The following is a 13,287-nucleotide window of genomic DNA, read 5'->3' as shown; positions in this document are numbered from 1 at the left end:
TACCACACTCTGATCTATGACCCTTTTCACTTGAATTCTGTAAATGAAAAACAGCATACAACAGTCACTGCTAGATCATTTAACAGTTTCACGCAGAAATTCATATCTCAGTTACTTAATTGGAATCCCAAAACCTTTATCTACAAATGCTCTCTTTTGAATTGACAGATATTGTACAAAAAATGGTCAGAAATGCTTCTAAATTACTAAAATATAAATTTAAGTAAAGAGGAAACGCAAAAACTAAGTTTCTGATCTAGGGGTACCATCTGTTGTACTACCTAATGATTCAGGAAGGCAGCATCAAGGTAGTTTTCAGACACAAAAATAACTTGCCATGTGAAGTTTTACTAGGACTGGTAACATGGATAGTTTAAGTGTGAGGAAATATTTCAATTCAGTGAATGATTAAAGACATTATTTCCCAAACAAATACTTAGCATTTGTACTCCGAATTTTGATTTAAAATGAACAAGTCCAGCACTTGAAGAAAGCAGTAGTACCTCTATTTGAATTGCTAGAGTTATGGACTTACGTAAACCAGCCCAGACCAAAACAGGTTTGAATTCTAGACAGTTCTTTCAACACATAAGAAACTTACAGTCAAAACCATCAACAAATACTTACTTCAGTGCATAAAACCTTACTGCACATACTTCAAATTAGTACTTTTCAAAGGCTTTCAATTCTTGCTCTTCTACGTCGCTCTTAGAAATGAACCACAAAAGCAGGACAATACTGAACAATCTTTATGCCTTTCTAACATACCCGAATCACATTAATTTACCTTCTTGTTAGTAAAACTACTAAATAAAAATTTACAGGTTTTCCTGTTTGCCCCGAATCCCAAGATAGTGCATGGATTATGAAAGAAGGGTGATAACACTTTGCTAAACACACCACAGGGAAAAAAAAAAACAAACAGCAACACACACCTACAGCACATAACTGTGTCATGTAATACTTACTATTTGTATGTTTCTGAACGAATGTATTCAAACACATGAGACACTCCCAGCTGGAACTGGTCGGCTATTGGTGTCACCCAAGGATTGTTCTCTGCTTTGAAGACTTGCTTTTGACCAGTCAAATCCAAATTACCTGAAAGGGATTTAAAAAATGGCAGATGAAAAAAATATGAAATTAAAAAAAAAAAAATAAAGAAATACCTGGCTGTGAATAAAAAAAAAAAACACCTTTCATTCATTTCGTAGAGTACAAAGCAAATATTTCAGGTTTAAGAGAGAGGAAAAAGAAGAAATGATAGTTCCAACCATGATGGATGCTGCTGCACCCTATTCATTTCAGTGGTACCGCATATTGCACAGCAGACTTGAACTCAGGCCACTCTTTATAATTTTTATTCACTGAATTAGTTTTAAGCAGGACTTACTAGCAGATGGGGTTTGGGATGTCCTGTATGGGAGTAAGTTCAGTCAGCACTGCCAGAACAACTGAATAAGAGCATGGGGCTTCCCGATGCCTCCCTCTGAACTTCCCAGCTCTCCTGCAACCTTAAAGGTTTCACGTAGCTATGCCATTACACATAACTTTCAGCTCTACAGGGCAACTCAGCAAGTTATCCTTGTCTACCACGGCCAAGAGTCATGCACGGAGACTGACAGGACGGGAGGATTTAGCTGCACTGAAGCTTAACGTTGCACAGCATTTCTCAGCCCCTGCTCCAAGCACAATGCCAACAAGTGATGCCCACCAGGCTCCTTCCCTTCCCAGTGCCCAGCGAGCTGCTTGTGCCAGGATCCTGCTGCAGGTCCCTGATGACACTTCTCTATACTGACAAACACAAACAAAGCCAGGCTTGCAACATGCCAGTTGTGCCTATTTCATTGACAGGAAGACTTAATAGACTTTTAAGGAGTTGGTTTTTTTTGACTGTTTTCTAAAAAACTGCCACCCAAAAACCACAACAGTACTATACTGTAACTCTTCATGACTATGGATACAAGAGGCTAACTTCCAGAAAGGCCTAGGCATTGAAATAATTTTAGACATTGAAATCATTTGTGCTCCTTAAATTAAAACAGGAAATCTCTACCGCCATTTCAAATTTTTTATGTGAATTTTGTGATTAAGGGAGCCTCAGCAATCCCCCCAGAAATCCAAAGCCACAAATATAAAATACCTTTGTATAGATAACCATGGGAAACAAAACATAGAAATACCACGTTTAGAAGCCTGACCAAGCCAAGCTGTCAGGGAATTCTAAAATCAACCTGATGTGCTCATTTTTCAAAATGAAAGGCACCTATGTAAGTAGCACGAGCACACATTTCCTACAGACACTTCTGAAAACCGTTTGCGTTTCCCCGTGTTCTCCATTCCAGCTGATCCTTAACGTTATTCTCTCCGTAAGAAGGGTTAATGCAATTAGAGTAAAGACAGACCATTATACTGTGTGAAAAGATGTCATGCATCTCATATCGGCCCATCAACAAGCTACCATTACCTTACCGGGCTCATCTGTCAGCTGTCTGAGGGCTGTTCTCGTTAAATAACGACATGCAGGAGGCATCTCACCCCTCTGTCAGTCAGGCAGCCATCGCCCTGTCTGCCTTACGCTCCAGTGCCTCCAGTTAGGAGCCTCGCGCCCGGCTCCTTTATTATGGGACAGCCAGCCCTGGTGTTCTAACAAGGATCAGGAAGGAGGATTAAGTACTGTGACAACGAGGACCTAATAAGCTAGAAAGCAGGGTGTCTAAATCTGTGCTGGCTGGCTCAGGATACAGCTCACACCATTCAGTGCTCAGTGTAAGGCACAGGCCACCAGGGAAGCCGGCCCGCGCTGCGATTAGCAGTAACCCCCTGACTGATGCTGCTATGAAGATCATGTATCACTCAGAGGCTTACTTTGCAACAGCAAATTGGATTTTCCATTTTATTACCTGCAAAAAAAAAAAAAAAAAAAAAAAAAAAAAAACAAAAACACACACACATGCATTTCTCTCCAGAACTACCAACACTGTAAGTGCTCGCATATAATTACAGCCCGCTAAGTACGGCGTCAAGGCGAAGCGATGCATCTGTACACAGCTCATAAAAATAGTCACACCTGGGGAGACAAACTTGGCCCCATCATGGGTCAGGTTCAATGTTGTCTGCAAGAATAAGCTTCACATTCCCACAATCTCCACAAGCTTCTTAGCTGAATTCCCAACTTGGTTCAGAAATGTGCAGCCCAAGGAATGCTGCCGTATGTTTCCCATCCCCACAGTGGAGTGCGCCCACTTCCAATCCTAAATACCACATGCCCATTTAAACGCAATTAATCGAAATAAATACTATTCTACTAGAGCCAGAGAAATCTTACAGCAAAAAGAGGACTGCTCAAGCAAAATGAACTGCAGAGCTCCAGCCACTTCACTTTATTCTGCCTTCTCTTTGTCCCAAATATTGTTGGAGCAGGTAGAGATGTCATACTTTTTAATCTACTTATGGCAAAAAAACGGGGCACCCACAAGTCTGGAATCCACAGCTAGATCCAGCTCCTCCTGGCTCAGGAAGCACCTTGGCAAAGCAGCAGCTGCTCTGGGAGAGCTTCTCCAAGGCAGCGCAGGTGGCATCAGGGGTCACAACTGCTACCTCATCCCCAGGGTGGTTAATCAAAGAATTTAATAATGCTTTGTGACATGCAAAGAAAGAACCCTTCTGTCTTCATGGCAAGCAATAGCCAGAGAAGAGGTGCTCTTTGGCAGCAGGAGTCAAGGAGGGCTGTCCCAAAGAAAGGAGGAAGGACGGGGCACCAAGCACTTTAAACTCACCCCCATTCAATGCCTACATTTCCACCTGGGCAACAAGCTGTAGGCAACGAAGGGCACAAAACTAAGCACAGTACAGAGAGCCTGTCCCACCTTACCAGCACGAAGGGAAGAACATAACCTGTCACTCCTGCCACACGGCAAGCAAACGGAGAACAAAGCAGCCTTAAAACTAAATCATGAAATGGGCTGAGAACGTGTGGCTCATCCCAATACCTTGCCCAGGGTCATGTCCTGGTGCCCCTCTGTGTTTCCAGCCAACCCACCTGTGAAGGGTGGAGTCGTGCTCTGTAGCCGGGCACCTCACAGCTGTGTCCCCTCCAAACAGTCTTCTTGCCTAGAAATATTTTTAACAGCAGCACTCTGCTAAGAAATGCCCTCATCCTATCCCTGCAGCACCAGATCCGAGGGCCAGGGAAAGAGATGTGGCAGATGTGTCCTCACACTGAGTGTCTAGCAGCAGCAGCACACTGTCCCCAGGCCTTCAAGAACTTTGCATCCTGTTCTGCTACACAGATCACATCAAACCCCTCTGATATTTTTAATAAGCAAAAGACAAAATTGCCTGTAGTAAAAAGCCAGTACTGAAGGTTCAGTCACGGTGTATTTTAGGGTTGGAGACTGCATTGGTCTATACTGGTTTGTTTTAACATGCACATTAACCTCTAAAAAAAAAAAACACAAAAACAAACAAACAAAAAACTGTTCATCATTAATAAAATTTGGCATAACACGCAGGCTACAGTTGTATTTCTTTATAATGGACTTATGGTTCTTGGTATTTGGCCAACATGAATGAGATCAACTCCCATGAAATCCATTACAGTCACGTATCTCTGGTAAGAGAGAAGGCCGTCCTCAAGACCAGTCAAGCACAGCCCCTTCCTTCCCTACATCCCAGAAATGTTTTTCATATTATTTTTGAGAGCTTCTAATGTTCTTCTTAAAATAAGTTAAAATAAGCATGCCCCATCCTGAGTGACATCCCAGGGCAGAGGCAGCTACAGTTTCCCTGCACCCCTTGATAAACCTATCCTGCACTTGATCTCAAGCGCGCTAGATAACATTTCTTGTCATTTTCCTTCAGTGCTGTTGAAATAAAAGCCGTTTGTGTAAACACTCATATTTTGCTCAACTGCCTGCAAAAGTCAGAAAAGAGCTCATAAAAGCAGATAAAATGCTGCCTCCTGCAGTCTTGTTTGTGGAAAAGTGTCAGACCCTGCCATAATGCTACCTCTGACCCAGCCCAGGGGTGTCTCCAGGCTTCCCCAGCTCTTCCTGCCATTAGATCCAGCCTGCAGGCACCTCTCATATCCAGCTATAAATCCCTCAGTCTCCTGTGCTGTATCACATCAGGTAAATATTATATAGCAGGTATGTATGCGTAAGGTACAATAAAGTCTGATTAGTATACGTAGGCATTATTTCAATACAAACACAATGAAACAGTACGAACACAAAGCTGACTTTGTCCTTTCCGCTCCAACGCCCCTCAGCAACACTTTAAATACTTTCAAAAATTAAAAGGTGAAATAAAGTAATTAAACAAGTCTGACATTTGAGAAGAGAACGCTGGCATTCAGCGTAAGAAACATGATCCGAGCTGTAAAATGCCAGATCTACGCCTCTTTGTAATGGCTTAAATTCATCCCTGGTGGAGCTTCATTAAAATCAGTGGAATTCCAGCTGAAACAATCTGGGGCCTGTATCCTGCTACACTTCACTTCTGCTTCCCGGTGATGTTCTGCCTCACCTTCCAGCCTCCAGCACCGACCTCCAGGAGAGTCCTCAGGCAGTCCTCAGTCCTCAGGCCTTCATTGTAGTGATTCCTCTTAATACTGTGATTTAAATGTTCTTTCCCTTTACAACATAGAGGTCTTACTCGTTCAGTGTCATACATAAGGACGGGAGGAATGAAACTAATTTTATTTCTTTGCTTAGATATAAATACCTCTGAATCCTGTTTTATTAAAGGCTAAGCAAGGGATCAATCCACTACACTAAATTTAAACTTAGGTTGTATGTAAAAATATGTCTATGCTATCTTGTTTTAGATTCGCTTTACACTACAGGGCTTATAATTTTTATTACTTTTGTGGCGTGTGCTTTGCCTCCATAGAGAGAGAGATTGGTTTAAGCATGGGGGTGGAAGAAATGTCATGACTATTTTATCATAAAAGTGATACAAAAGCAATTAATTGTGAATACTGTCTTAAATTCTACATAAAAACATGCAAATATATACTGATTTCTATGGCATAGTTTATCAAAAGCAAATGATTTTTACACAAGTCTGAAGTGCATGTTAGTTGTGGATTGGTAACTTAGATCACTCCTGTAAAAAGGAAGATCATCTCTGCCTTGAAGACCTCTATCGCTTTTGAGGGATTAGAAGAAGAGAGATTTAAATGGTGGTTATAAAGGAGCAGTAGGGTAACGCAGAACAGAGGAAAGACTCGTACACAAGCAAAGTGTGACTCAATCTTCTTTGGCATCAGCTAAAGCAATCATAGAAATAGTCAGTACGACAAACAGATCCACGGCTCCATAACATATGTTGGAAACATACATTTGCTTATTAATGAGCTTCTAGGTACCAAAAGAAAACAAAACAAGTAAATCTAAACCTAGACTGAAGCGCCCTCAAAAGATCAACCCCAGCAACACTTTTGCCCTGTCACCAATACGCTCTTTTATGGGAGAAGCTCTAAGCGCATGGTGTAGGGCGATCAGCACTTCAGACAACTCTGAAACTGCGTTTGCGTTGGTTGTGCTTGCACCAAAGTTGTTGACGTTTTACTTAACAGGGAAGCAGGTTCGAGTCCCAGATAACAAGAAGTCAGATCAGGTAGATGCTAACAAGCCTTACAGATACTCCCCAGCATCCTTCCGACAGGAGCAGGCTGGAAGCCTTCCTCTGGCTGCTTGTCTGACCGCTCAGATGGCAGTGCTGAAGCCTCGCCTGTGCGTGTGAGACGGGAAGCCCCAGGGAAGAGAAGTCTGAATGAGCAATCTGAAAGGCAGACACTGAAGCCTAAGCCCATCATCAGTTCTACAATTACTTTCAGAGACAGAAAGCAGGAGCCCAGATACATAGTAACCACGCACGTTATTCTACCGATTTCTGAGACTTAAGTGAAAATTTCCAATAATGAGTTCAGAGATTAGACCCTGACTTGAGTGTTCTCTTGAATACATCTAACAGCAGAGCTTTGCCCAGTTATCCCTGTGTCAGTTCAGTAATTGAAGTGTTTAACAAAGACAGTTGGAACAGAAAAACATGTGGTCTGAAAAACATCAGGAGATGGAGATTCTGCCACTGGTGTTTTGTTCAGACGGTTCATCACTTTGTTAAAAGGCATTCTTCATTTCTGCTCTCAACTGGGCTGCCACAGTTCTTCAGCAGTGCTGCTTGTTCTGCCCTCCTACAAGACAGGAAATTCACCCGTGCTTTCATCTCATGGAGATAGCCAAGGTCTGCACCTAAGTCTCTTCTCACTCCTCCCTTTGACAGGTTAAATAAAGACTCAGATTATTCTGTGTGATCCCAGAGCAGCTATTCCATTTGCTTGAAGTCTCAGCAAAAAGACCACGGCAGAAATAAATAAAGTGAAAGCAAACCAACTAGATCTTGAATTCTTTACCCTTGAAGTCAAGGTGAGGTGAAGCAAGGCTTAGTGGTACTGCTTCAGCCACTGCTATTACAATTCTAGGGGAAGAAGATGGTACTCTCCAGTCCTGTCCTGCCTCAACCTTTCCTAGCACTGAATTCACTTTGTTTTAAACCCTCTTCTGAGATATTTACATGAAATTCCAACAAAACAGCAAAGGTCAGCCAGAATCATTACAGCAAAGCGCAGTGGAGAGGCTGACACAAGAAGACTTTCACTCAAGAATGTGTCAGGCCTGAAGATAAAGCTTGAGAAAAACATCAGGATGCACGAAATACCCAACTCTTCCCTTCAACAACATCCCAGGTATTAAGCAAAGGAGGAATACAGACCTGGCATATTCACAGATTCCTATCCAACTCACAGGAAGATTGGCTGACTCTCTTGGACCAAGACCGAGCAATTTCTACCATCACTGCACACAACAAAATCTGACATTAGCAGGATGACGAGTAGCACAAGTAAACAACATCAGCATTCACAGAGGAGAACGAGAACCCAACAAGAACTTGCTCAGTAGGGTGCACAAGGCACTCCCAGTCACACACCCCGGGCTCATGACTTGTACTTTCACATGACAAATCGAGCCGTCTCAACAGCCAAACTCCACCACACGCTGCCTTCAGGCAGGTACCAAGGCAACCAGGCTGATGCCACTGTGTGGGTAGCTAAGGGGAGCTGGAGAAGAAACAGCACTCTGACAGAAACCCGGGAAATTATTTCCGAACGCTTTCTATATTCTGTCTAAAACCGTTCCGAGTGACTTCAGACTAGATGAGATTCATTTCTCCAACACCCCTAATGTAACTGAAAGAGACCACTTACTAGGCAACCACTGTTCTCTATCTCTGCAAGGTGCTGGAAATGCCCTTTCCTTGTTGCTCGGTGCTTACTGGGACCTCCAGGAGCAAGCCAGCAGTCCCCGCTACAAAACACGCTGCTGTGCGACACAGGCTTTGGGAACAAAGAGAATTAACGTGGTGTCAAAGACATTTAACATCAAAGGCATGTTAATGGGACAGGAAGTGTTACAGGCTTAGGGGATCAGCATCCCAATTTATTCTGAAATGCATCGCACATTTTACCAACCTCAGAAATTCCCAGGGGATTCTCAATTACACAAGAACTCGAAGCATTCTCTCTTTGAAGGGTTCCTATCAGACCAAAATCTAGTTAATTTAAAAATATGAGCTCAAAAATATTTCACTGGATTGCTTGTGCCTTTTACCTTTGAAATTTCCATTCAAAAAAGGCCTGCAGAGTATTCAGAAGAGTGAAACCAATTTTAAGTAGTATGAAATGCGTAAAAATGAACAACGTTTAACAACAAAAAAATTGTTCTAATAGGCTCTAATTACAGCCCTGACAGAGCAGACATAATTATTTGCTTATAGAAACATCGTTATTATGCTGATGGTACTTAAAATCACAGTACAAGCTCCAGAGGCTACACGCTGTAGCCTAGATGCAGTCATCTGAAAAGTGATAGTAGGATCTGAGTATTTTAAAAACTAATACAAAGTCAAATTTGAATTTTGGAAAGTTCATCAAGAATTACAGCAGGGTAAAGAAGTGAATGCCAGTGCTGTAAATCTAAACAACGGGTCACAGAAAACATAGTTCTGGGTATAATGGAACTTTACAGGGTTCTCACCTCTTCCTGTGCACCTTCAGTCTCACACAGCTCGCCATGGAGCCAGTCAAGTTTCTAACTAAATGAAAAGTTTGTTTGTTTTTAACCTTAAACTAAGCTTGAAATGAGAAACAACTACAACATTCACAAACTTTGTGAAATAATTCTCTTACATAAATAATCTGTGTCCTATTTCACCAAGTACGTTTTTCTGTTATTCCTTCACTAGTAACTGTCCTATCAACAGTCCTGGACAACAAGTCCTTTTATTTAGCTACCGCTAGGTTTAAAAAAGCTCCTTATTTTCTTCCAACACCTTAGCCTTAGTCCCAAAAGTAGAAGCAGGTACTTATTTTTTAACTTGGAAAGGTATCAATTAGCTGTTCCAGCGCTCAGAGCTGGTGTCCAGAAAGCCTCACAAGACATTCTGGCTTCCAACAAGCATCGCAGCACCTGCATTTGCAGATGTGAAGAGCACCGTGCTGTGACACAGACAGAGTGCAGCGGTAGTTCATACTGAAAGGAGAAAAGTTTGGCATTTATCTGAAGAATATTTAGAAAAGAACTATCTTTTGTGAAATATGTGATTCTTATGTTTGCACATGCCTGTTATAATTACCTAAGTCAACTGCTATTTCAATTAATATTAACGTCAGCAAATAACTGCAGCAACTACTTCGAATAATGTAATGTCCATTCACAAATTCGAGAGTCATTTCAAAAGCCTAATCTCTAAAATGTCCTTCTGCAATGAAAATATCGAGACTTTTTGCCAGGATTCCTTGAACTTTCTATTTAAAGCCAATCTTTTATTCACAGAATATAATTAGCTGTTCATAATTAAGAAATGATGAAAGAATTACTTAATCTTCCTGACACCCAGATTTAACTTCCAGAAGTGTTTTACCCTCCCTAAAAGGGAACATGGCTACTTACCCCAACAAGTTTGTTTGTTTTAAAGAGCTTGAGTTTTCTACTTTTCAAGCACGCATCTAACTTCACTGTTTTTTATCACTGCCTCTCTTCACCTGAAGAAATAATTTGATAAACTAGAACCATGTTGAATAGTATACTTAAAAGCCACTGCTTCCAACATTCAGTTTTGGAAAAATAGGATAATTAAACATGTATCCTTAGAAATCACTCCGCTTCTTCCTTGTCAAAAGAAGAGAGAACCCTGTATGTATGTGCACACACGTGGTGATGGCAGGGTAATGAACACGGCCAACGTTAGAATCTGGGTTTTAGAAATCATGCCATTTGCTTCCACATCAAAAGCACAAACCTATAGATGTGTTAGTGGCATGCTCCGGGCAGCAAGTTGCATTTGGCTACAACTTTGTGAATAATTGTGCAGCGCGTACCACTCTCACACTGCTGACTCTGCTAGGAAAACCTTTCCCGCAGCACATATAGGTCCACCCAGATGACCATACAATGAACTTAAAACACCATCATTGATCTTACTAATTGCATCTGCCACTTTACGCGGTTCTTGCTTCTACTCAGCTTTCTTCCCAAACACGATTCCAATTGTTAAATGGTCAGAATACACAAAGTGACAGATTTAGTGCTTCCTTGGCAATTTATATAACTGACTGCAACTCTGTTGTTGCAGTGAATCATGATTTATTTGTCTCACAATGCAGCACATAACCTTTTAAATGCTAGGGAAAAAAATGCCAGTGCCTCTTTAAAGTTTATATATGACTGCCCACCACCATTCCTCATGAACGGGGTTTTGAGAGACAAATGATAAAAACAAGCTGTGAATTCTACCCACCTACTCCCGGCCATTTCCTGCATTCATCATCCACACATACTGTATTTACAGACAAGCATCCTCACCACGAGAACCAATACACTGTTCCAGTCTCCTCACTTCCTCCTGGGCAAGAAATTTTTGCCTAAATTAATGGCAGGTACTCTGCTAAATGCAGACGAGGATAAGGCTGATCTGCACCAGCCTCTGACTGATTCACGCCAACTCTGTCATGTCAGGTGAAATTAACACAGGCTGCATGGGGCTCTCTCTCTCTCAGTTCCAAAATTGTGATCCCAATTGTGATCCTCTTCTCATACCCTACTCTTCATGCTTTTTTTTTTTTTTTTTTTTTGCACTTATTTCCCCTACCTTTTACGTTCGGTTTACTGCACTCCCACCCTTCTCACTCAAATATCCTGTTTTATTCGAGTGTTGACGCTGTGCCCATCTCCCTGGTAAATGACCATCTAATGACTCACTGTTGCCCACCACTGCCCAAGCTACTACCACTCATAAGCCAGTCACAAGCCTTCAGCACCTTTAATTAAGAAAGCAATAATGAGAGAGGAAAGATTGTTTACTTTAAATGGACCAGCAGTGCCTCCAATTAATGCAAATCGGACCTGCTCATTGAAAAGCTATTTATTCAACATGCACAGCACAAAGTATTTGGATAATTCTTACATTATAATTCAATTTTAAAAATTTAGGAGGGAGAACTCAAGCAGTAGCTAAAATACTTTTTTCCACAAATGGCACCCATGGAATTAGCAGTCCACTCATTAGGTGTAACACCACCTCTCATGGGCAGATTTTAAAACTGTCTGCAAAGGCGTGAGTCCCTAAATTGTCCTCATTTGCAAAAGGGAAAACAGGGCTGCAGAGATGAAGTGACTTTGTCTAATCATGCAGTAGATTCATGCCTGCATGTGGCCTGCTCCCACTTGGTCTCAAAGAAGCCCTCTAAAGCCCAGTCTGGTGCCCCATTTACTGAACTCCCTTCCCTGAATGTTTCCCTAGATGTCTAACAAGCAGGCAGAATGTTTCTTCGCACAGAAAATATGCTTCCAAGCTACAGAAGTCACAAATCTAGACTTCAGTATAACAGTCTTTGGAAATACACCCCCAAATTTGAGCTATTTTAAATATTTGACATAGACTGCAACAAAATCAGATCAACTGATCAGGAGTGCGGATTCTGGTAAGACCATGAGATGCATTTGGGAAATTAAGACGTGAGCAGAGAAGTATAGTTCATAGAACAGAAGTTGAATAATAAAGAACAGAGCTGACAAGCACTGTAGCTGTGTCGATGCATCTTGTCTGCATTTTGATCAGGCAGTTCAAAATTGCAAGCCCTTTTCCTACCAGATTACACTAGTGTGCTATAGCGCAAACAAACGTTAACTAAAAGGGAAAAACTCTTCCCTTGTCTATCTGGAATTTTGCAGGTCAGTGCAAAGCAGACATCACAAATTTCGTTTCAAGAGTTTCCATTTGGTTTGGACAATGATAGCAAAAACCATTTAAAGTGGATTTGCTGTTATATTTGTAAGGCAGCAGCATGTTTAGAACATTTAATTAGCCACAGAAGGTGGTTAGACTCAGTCCAGCATTTTACTTCCACTTTTTGGTTTAAAAAAAAACAAACAAGCCTGTAATTTAGGAATCTACAGAAAAGTACATTTACAGATACCACACACTTCTCAAATACGACTGCAGTTTAAAGAGACTTTATAAATGTGACTGAAAAAGCTCAAGGACATATACCTCAGTGTCATGGAATAAGCATCTGAAATTAAAGAAATCAGCAACTTTTATCTACTGGTGGTAAAAATAAAATAATAATTAAAAAAAATCATATTGTCTGCTGCATTGATACAGGCAAAAAAATCACATTAAGTAAACAAATAGAGTCAAAATAAACACACCTCTTGCCACACCTCAGAGGAAAAGCAGTCATTTTTCCTTTGTTATATGAAACAAAAAGCATATATTGCAGACTGCCACCTTTATGCACACAGTTGCCACTTTAATGGGTTGAAACAAGTTCCTGTGACAACAAATAATTTTACTTTATCACGCTAAATTCAGTCAATATATTTTTTAGTTTTAGGAATAGTATTTGGAAGATATATATAGAAACAAGGAAGCATCCCTATATAACAGCCCAAAATAACAAGAAACAAGGAATAATTCTTATGCAACGGGTGTTTCAGCAACAGGTAATTAACACTAACACATTATGTCAAACAAAAATATTCTTAAAGATTGTCATAAAAGATCGTAAACCAAATTTTAGCTTGGGCAAATGGACACAGCATTTATGGAAGTTAATGTCTCTCACATAAAATGGAATATCTCAGTGCAAATTCATCAAAATCGATACTTAAGTTTCAAAGAAAAACTCTACCTTCTAAGTTGAAAAAACCTACTATATAT

At 40.9% G+C, this 13,287-nt stretch overlaps 1 protein-coding gene across 2 annotated transcripts in view; it reads right to left on the bottom strand.

Annotated features, from left to right (window-relative positions):
• Positions 1–13,287, bottom strand: part of RSU1 (Ras suppressor protein 1) — a 94,009-nt gene that overhangs the window by 54,375 nt on the left and 26,347 nt on the right. For both annotated transcript variants that reach the window (XM_032182881.1, XM_032182880.1), the window contains exon 8: positions 969–1,101. In XM_032182881.1, coding sequence (XP_032038772.1) covers positions 969–1,101 — 133 coding nt within the window. The remainder of the gene's footprint in view (positions 1–968; positions 1,102–13,287) is intronic.

Source organism: Aythya fuligula, chromosome 2 (genome assembly GCF_009819795.1).
Source record: "Aythya fuligula isolate bAytFul2 chromosome 2, bAytFul2.pri, whole genome shotgun sequence".
Taxonomy (NCBI): domain Eukaryota; kingdom Metazoa; phylum Chordata; class Aves; order Anseriformes; family Anatidae; genus Aythya; species Aythya fuligula.
This window is presented reverse-complemented; position numbering and strand designations above follow the sequence as displayed.